The sequence below is a fragment of the Buceros rhinoceros genome, unplaced genomic scaffold (assembly GCF_000710305.1).
Source record: "Buceros rhinoceros silvestris isolate BGI_N320 unplaced genomic scaffold, ASM71030v1 scaffold6073, whole genome shotgun sequence".
In the NCBI taxonomy this organism is placed as follows: domain Eukaryota; kingdom Metazoa; phylum Chordata; class Aves; order Bucerotiformes; family Bucerotidae; genus Buceros; species Buceros rhinoceros.
The window spans coordinates 27389-35097 of NW_010402905.1; the positions used below are offsets into that span (position 1 = coordinate 27389).

Below are 7709 nucleotides of genomic sequence, written 5' to 3' on the forward strand. Positions count from 1 at the left end.
TCACTTTCTTCAGGAAGTACTGGATAGATGGAGTGGTTCCATAAGTAAAGATTTAATCAACCTGATACAGTTCAAAATCCTACAATGGGATTTCATAAAACTCCTGCAATAAATTGAACCAACAATGCAAAAGATTTGTCTGAAAAAAGTTTATCTGAGAAACAATCAACAACTGTTATTAAGAAATTACTTTTCCCCTTGATATTAACTTATTTACATATACTATATATATACATATACAGAGTTATAATTTGAATTGTGCATTACTCTAATGAATCCACAGAAAGAGGTATTGTACAAGAACTTGGTTTAAGGTTTTGCATTTCTTGGATATAATAGAGTCTCTTTTTTTTGCCTTACATTGTCTAAAACATAAATATGTATAAAACATGCTACCTCAATGCATTGCGAGTAATTTCCTGTACACACTGTTATTCACATTAGTAGAGCACGTAGCCCTTCTACTAGTGGAAGACATTGACTGGCCACTGCTGTTGCTATTGTTAGGATCGAAAGTCTGTTTACAATTGAAGAGACTAAAAAATTGTCTCTGATACTGAGAAGAAGCATAGTAGTAAATAAAGGGGTCAATGCAACAGCTGACACTGCTGATACAAACACAGAGTAGATAAGCAAAGTAGAGATACTCGAAGCTGTTGTCATAAGAAAAATGGATATAATGAATTAAAAGGAGGACATTTGTTGGTCCAAAGCAAATAACAAAAACAGAAAAAACAGCCACACACAAGAGCAAGGCACGTGTCTTCTTATTTTGTTTTGCAACCATGGTAGAGGAACTAAGACATCGGATGATACATATGTAGCAGACAGTAGAAATTATAAATGGCACTACAAAAAACACAGAAGAGAAGATGGAGAAGAAGTGGAGGTAATAGCCATGAAGTTCAGATTCTTTGAGCACATCGTGGCAAGTAGTTATATTTAACTTGGGTATCTCCATTGTTTGCTCTCTGATGAGAAAAGGTATAACCCCAGTTATTGCTACAAGCCATATGATGAAACAAATAATCGAGGCACGTGTTAATGTACGCCACCCAAGAGACTGCATGGGATACACTACTGCTAAGAAACGATCGAAGCTTATGCTTGTCATAAGCATTATTGAACAGTACATGTTACAGTAGAACGCAGCAGTGATGACACGGCACATTTGAGGTCCAAAACCCCAGTTGTTTCCAGAAAAGTGATAAGCAATCTTAAAAGGTAGCACGCTTACAAACAGGACATCTGCAAGGGCCAAATTCAGCATGTATACTATAGCTGGCTTTTCAATTTTCATTTTTTTCAGGAAGATGAGTATCGCTGTAATGTTCAGAGGGAGACTCAGCACGAGCACTAAGGTGTACACTGAAGGAACAAAATGCGTCAGCCATGGACTAGTGAGATATCTTGCTGTTTGCACTGACACCATTCGTTGCTCAGGTAGGAACGATCCAGTCTTATTGGTGGCTCCTGATCCAACTTCCAAGTCATTTTCAGCATCATCCTCAGTAGGTATAAGGTCATCCTCGTCATTTAGGAAAGACATTACAAAAGTTCTAATCCATGGCATGCTACTGTTATATGGCGAGGCTGAAATACAGGAAGGTAAGATTAATAAGCAAATATTTACATGCTATGGCGAAACAAAAACATCTTTCAAAAAGGAAAGCTAAGATCATATTAGCAACAAAAAATAATATAATTAATTCCTGATTCAGAGCACAGACTGCCCACAGGCGTTAGTCCAGACTTTTTATTTTAGCTCGCATTACAAGTTTGGGTAAGATGTCCTCCTTTGTCTCCTATCTTTTAGTTTGGAAGTTTTTTATAGTATAGAAGTACTTTTTATAGTAGAGACTCTGTCTGTGCTCAAGGACCCATTCTCATTTATGTTCTTTTTGGCCTACTTTAACACAGCTACAGTAGTAAATTGCCACCCCTGAACTGTCTTTGCCAGATCCTTCATACAGTTTGTACTAAATCAGATGCAGGGATAAATACTAGTATTCATACACAAAATTCCCATTAGAAGTATTTGTCACCAAAATGACAAAAAGTTAAAAGTGCAATTAAAACATCAAGTTACTGAAATATTTCTTGTGTGCTCTGGAGACACCTTACTCAACCCAATGGCCCCCATCAAGACTGATGGCATGAGTCTGCATGCAGTTTTCAAGGTGGACATGGATCAACCTTTTGCTTGAATCAGACAGGTAGCCACAGCCCACAAGGAAACCTTTCCAGTTCCATTTATTCTACCCTACAGTGTACATCATCGAGGACAGCATAGTCCAGCATGCCTTCAGGACACTTCCGAAACCTGCCACTAGTGTTTCCTCTACAACAGGATCTTCTGCTGCATGGTTGGGTTGCCGTGACCGAGAAGAAAAGTGTCAGGACAGGCTATCTCTGCTTTTTGAATGTAGCTGTAATGAATTAGGAATTTAGCATTACAGAGTGTTGAATGTGTGGTATGTGTTTATTTACGTAAAAAAAAAAACCCAGACCCGAACAATCAAAAGAGCTACTTTAGACATTATTTCAGAAAAGTTGTTTGTATGGAGACTTATTTGGGAGACTGTTGTTTTCAGCTTATTAGGGGCAGACAGAAGTGAGAGTTACTACTACCTAAGTAATCATTCAACTGCTTAGCTGTGCAACTGTTCTTTTGTTGTATCCTAGAAATAAAATAAAAATGAAGGTGTGTTAGCTTAAAACCAGTGAGCTGAAAGCACATAGGCATGATTCACGTGTCTAAGATGCTACTTGTTTGATGCAATTATTTGTTGTACAGTAATTCAAACCAATTTTTTATGCAGGTGAGAACAAAAGCATCTGACAGAGGCAGACAGTAGAGATGAGCGGCTGCAGCTTTAAGCAGGCAGCTGCCTTCCTTTGTGCACAGGCACAAAGTGTGTGGGAAGGGACCTGCCCAGCTTGAACGTTGGTGAAATTCAGACTTGAATGTGGAGGGAGGTCAGAGGAGTGGTAGGGAAATTTGGGGTTTTTTTTAAAGCTGCTGTATGTATTATGCTGTGTCACAGCAGCATTCTGGGGGCAGAGGGGACAAAAGGGGGAAGTGTTTGAAATAATGGTTTTCATATGCAAAGTGACCAGATTGCAAGCTCTGCAGGCCAGAAAAAAATATGCTGGATGAGAATTTCAGCCTGTGAGCTTGTTGCATCGACTGTAGTAGGAACAATTTAGTACTTTTACTGAAACACAAATGCAGAGAAGTATGTGAGATTCAGTGTTTGCACAGAAGGGCAGTAAACTAATTTACAGAAGGGTCTATCCTGCCATGTAAAAGAGAACACTAAGAAAAAGCAAAACTATAGATCCTTAAGCTTTAATCTTTCTTTAAAAGGGTAGTACAAGAATGTGGATGACTCAAGGAGTCAGGTCCTAGTTCAGCAGTTCAGGTGCAGTACAAGTTATATTTAACGCCTCTAACTTCAGCCTGTGGGTCTCATCAAATAGTTAGGCAATTTCCAGTACTTAACAATCACTGCAATAGAAATCTGTCACAGACAAAAGTGACACCATCAGTATTCATCTCTTTTGGGAGGATTGTAATTATTCTTGAATGAAAAAACCCTGATTTCTTATGTCTAGAGGCTTGACTCCATGGTAAAGACATCAGTAAGAGTGACAAAAAATCTTGAACAGTACCTGTGGTATCACCGGTACATACAAGTTTTATGAATTCAAAATTCTGAATGCTGTAAATATATATTTCTTCCACTAACATTTCTATAACAGGAGATTTCTGAAATAGAAGACAATGATGATCCTAGTCCCTGAAGCTCTATACCTCCTTCTTGGTTTCTCCACCACAGTGTAGAGAACCCAATGAAGAGGTGACACAGTTCCATGTGAGGAAGGCATGTTTCTGGGGGATGCAGATATACATGGACATGATGAGAGCAAGGGTAAATCTGTGTCTGGAGTCAGGAACTGTATTGCCAAGATGACCTCTGCATGACATGGTAACTGAGGTGCTTCCAGCAAGCACCCCTCTCATCCCAGTACCCTGGACTTTGAAGTGCTTCGCCTGCGCTGCCTCACCTGAGCTAGGAGTGCTGCAGTGCCTCACTTTTTGAGAACTAGCGAGCAAACCATTAGCCACTGACCCTTAATGACTGCAGTTCAGTGACTTAATGTGAAGCTCTTGGTGGTAACCTAACACGTTTCTCATCAGTGGTTCCTAATTTAGAACAGTATGAAAATATGCTAAAGGAAAAAAACAGTGATTGAACCAGTTATCTTTTATCAACTACTGACCTTTGTCTTAGCTATTGCTTGATAGTTACTTGAATGTTGCTAATAATTTTAATTATATCCTGAATTCTTGGAGCTAACTTATTTACAGCTTTCTTAGGTGAAAGGATTGAGAGTCTGCATTACTCCATTATCAAACTTTTCTATAAGTAGAATCCTATTACAATATTTCAGGACAAAACCATTCCATAAGTAATTTTAGTTTAGTTAAAATTTTCTGGAAAAACATTTAAACTTGCTGAAAACTACGTATTCTTTGTATAAGCAAAGACCTTCTAAGTTCAGTGTTTATAATTTCCTTTTATGTCTACTTTTGTACGCAAGCTCAACCTTGATGGTATTAACAGCTCCAACGCTGTGTCCTGTGCTTAGTCCATCTCTCCACCTTGAACTTAGATGACATGAAGTACTACTTGAAAGCCAGCTCTAAGGCAAAATGCATTTCCAGAACTTGCCACTTCTTTGCCACTTTGTAATATAGACTGGAGATTTGAACTTTCTTGATTAAATGCAATTTAATTTTAATTTACAAGATTTATAACAACATACCAGTTTTCATTTGCACAGCTGCTTGTATGTTTGTATGACACAGTGTCTGTCTATTAGGAAAACAACAGTGCACTTTCTGAAACAGAAGTAAGATATTTGCTGCCCTGAGGTTCTGGATTCCTTTTGTGTCAGTGTTTATTTGAAAAAGCCAATGGTCAGAGTTTAATACACAGAAGGGAAGAGGAGGAAATGATGTCATACAATTTCAGAAGATCTTAATCAACCTTGACAATAAATATAAATGTCAGCAATGGGAAACAGCAATTACCTAAGATAGGATGGTACAAGACAGCCAATACAGCAGCCCTACAGAGAAGATTTAAAAACTACTCTTACACAGCTACAGCTATACCAGAGTCTCTCAGATGTTCCTTTCTAGCTGTTTTAAAGCTGTAGATATGATATGTAGATCATATCCATCATACTGAAGATATGCTTAAGTATTTTTAAATAATACAAATAATCTGTTAGGAAAACAAAGGTAAAGCTTGCATAATGATCATAAATGTTCAGACATACTATTTTTGCTAGGCTGTTATCTGATCCTTCTGGAAGATATCAAAGCTTGTGGATTACTATTTTTATGACTAATAGCATTGCCATTGCTGATATGACTGCATCAAAGCACTTGTACAATATAAATAAGTATGAATGAGGACTAAAACTAAGAACAAAGAAAGAGCGGAATAAAGCATCAAGATTTTATCCTCATGGTGTGCAGTCAGCAGACTGAACAGTATACATACAGTCTTGCCTTTGCTTAAGAAGTCCCTCATTGGGACTTTGAAAGGCAAAAATTATTTAGAATCAGTACGATACCCAAATGGCCTGAAGTTTTCTTTTACCGCCTGTGGTCTTTGCACTGATTTTCTGACAAGGACATAGAGAAATGATGCGGAAAGCTCAGAAAGTTTGGGATCATTTTGTTTTAACAATCTATATCCTGTTTTCTATTAGGTACTACATACTGCTGGTCTCAACTGCATATTGTTGGTCTCACGATCAGCATACACATCTTCTGCTTACCCTGAAAGACACCGCTTTTTTTTTTACACAAGAGCTATTTTGTAATTCCCTTTTATGTCTATTTCTGTATGCAAAGGGCTACTATGCATATCGTTCTGTGAAAGGAGTAGAGACAAAAAAAATATAATGCTTCAACCAATCTTAAACGGCACTCTTGACCTTCAGAAGAAAATTTCGAAGTATTTCTGCAGACCTGTAAATCTGGATAGGATGTTACAAACTGGCCGTGTTCATGTCCCAAGGGATATCTTTGGGAGACGGAAAACTAAAAATAGGCTCCTACTCAAGCTGATTAAATATTTTCCCTATGTGCTGTTGAAAAATTAATACTCATTTTTGGGGATTACTGACAACAGCTGCACTCATACCACTGTTTTATGTCAAAAAGTTGGTCTCTCTTATCTCCTCTTTGTACAATCCCCAGTAATAAGCATCTAGGATCTAAATTACTCTGTGGCCCATAAATTAGGTACTCGCAGGCAGCATGTGAATTGCATGCCAGACATCTTCATAAACATCGTAAGACATAATCTTATAGGACAGATGACAATTATTTGCTTTTGTGAAAATAAATACTGTACTGTCTTTAAAAAAATCTTCTTTAGCCCACATCTCAATTTATACAGAATTTGTTATTGTACTACATGAGCGATGTAGTAACAATTTGAACACATTTTCCTGAACTATTCCTTTCTTGCAACAAGATGTCTGTTCCTTTTTGCTTTCATTTCTCAGCCTTCACTAAAGATGCTGGCTTCAAGCAGTTGATAACAGCTCTCTATCAACTATCGGTGTCCCAACACAGGGAAGTCTGGCCAGGTTCAGACCTCAGCCAGACACCTCGGCAGCTCCTGCTTGGCTAATCTGCAAGCACCTTGCACCAAGCCCTGTGTGAGGGTATTGCTTTTTTCAGCTGCCTGCAGGACCAGCCCAGGTCAGTAACATGGTAACTGTGGGTATTGAAGGACCAAGAGAAAAGCAGGGCAGAAACCCAAGTGCAAGGGCAGAGCAGACCTGGGGATACAGCAGTGTATGGGCAATGGGAATTGAATACACTGTGGAAGAAACAGGGTATGTTATCTAGGACAGTGGGGTAATGATATTATTACACAGTGGGAGCAAAAACAAGGTGAGCAGAAGACATGTTCAGCTGGCTAGGCTTTGTTATTTCTACTGAGCATGAAGTAACTTGCTTTGAATTTTTCTTTTCTTGGTGATGTGATACAATAACTATTTCAATCATTATTTCCTGAGAAAGCAGCAAATAAATAGTGTAATTCAGGGTGCTCTTTAATGAAGACTATAATTTCAAAAGGCAGGAAAAGAAGATTGAATGTTTCCATAAATGGAAGAATAGCACCCAACAGTACAATCTTTCTTCTAGCATTATCATGTAGTTTCTCTTTTACTCACACATCCTTCTTTTTTTTTTAATAAGGACGTTTTTCTTGACTTCCAATATGAATGTGATTGAGATCTCTTCAATCGCACTTGTCCTTGTGCCAAAAAGTCGTGTAGCCAGGATAATTTGCCCTCTCTGATACCTCCCTCCCAGTATAATTAAAAACACTAACTTTGTCCACTTTCAGCCTTCATTTTAGTAGTCAAAGTATGCCTCACTCTGAAATTTCCCATTAGTTATTCCTCTGATCAGCTCTTTTCTGTATGTAGAGCTTGAACTGAGGCTTCCCAGCAGGCATCTCATGGGGCTAAGTTATTTGTACAGCAGCACTACAATTCCTACGAGATAAAAGAAATGTTAAACTGAATTTTATGGAAAAAACCCACCCTGTTGCTAATCTCTAAATGCATAATCTTCCCCTTGGTACTGTTGAACCTCTACCAAAAAC

The 7709-nt window shown here is 38.2% G+C and overlaps 1 protein-coding gene across 1 annotated transcript; it reads right to left on the reverse strand.

Moving 5' to 3' along the window:
• Positions 1-397: 397 nt before the first annotated feature.
• On the reverse strand, positions 398-2301 carry F2R (coagulation factor II (thrombin) receptor). The gene is made up of 2 exons (XM_010132789.1): positions 2268-2301; positions 398-1593 (listed from the first exon to the last, which is right to left on the reverse strand). The coding sequence occupies exons 1-2, from the start codon at positions 2299-2301 to the stop codon at positions 398-400; spliced, it is 1230 nt and encodes a 409-aa protein (XP_010131091.1).
• Between the last annotated feature and the right edge of the window lie 5408 nt (positions 2302-7709).

Excerpts from the sequence above, each read along its gene's own strand:
- F2R (XM_010132789.1), bottom strand. The coding sequence starts at position 2,301 with ATGCTGGACTATGCTGTCCTCGATGATGTACACT. Across the intron at positions 1,594-2,267 it reads TGTCCTCGATGATGTACACT|CCTCGCCATATAACAGTAGC; the intron begins GTAGGGTAGAAT and ends CCTGTATTTCAG.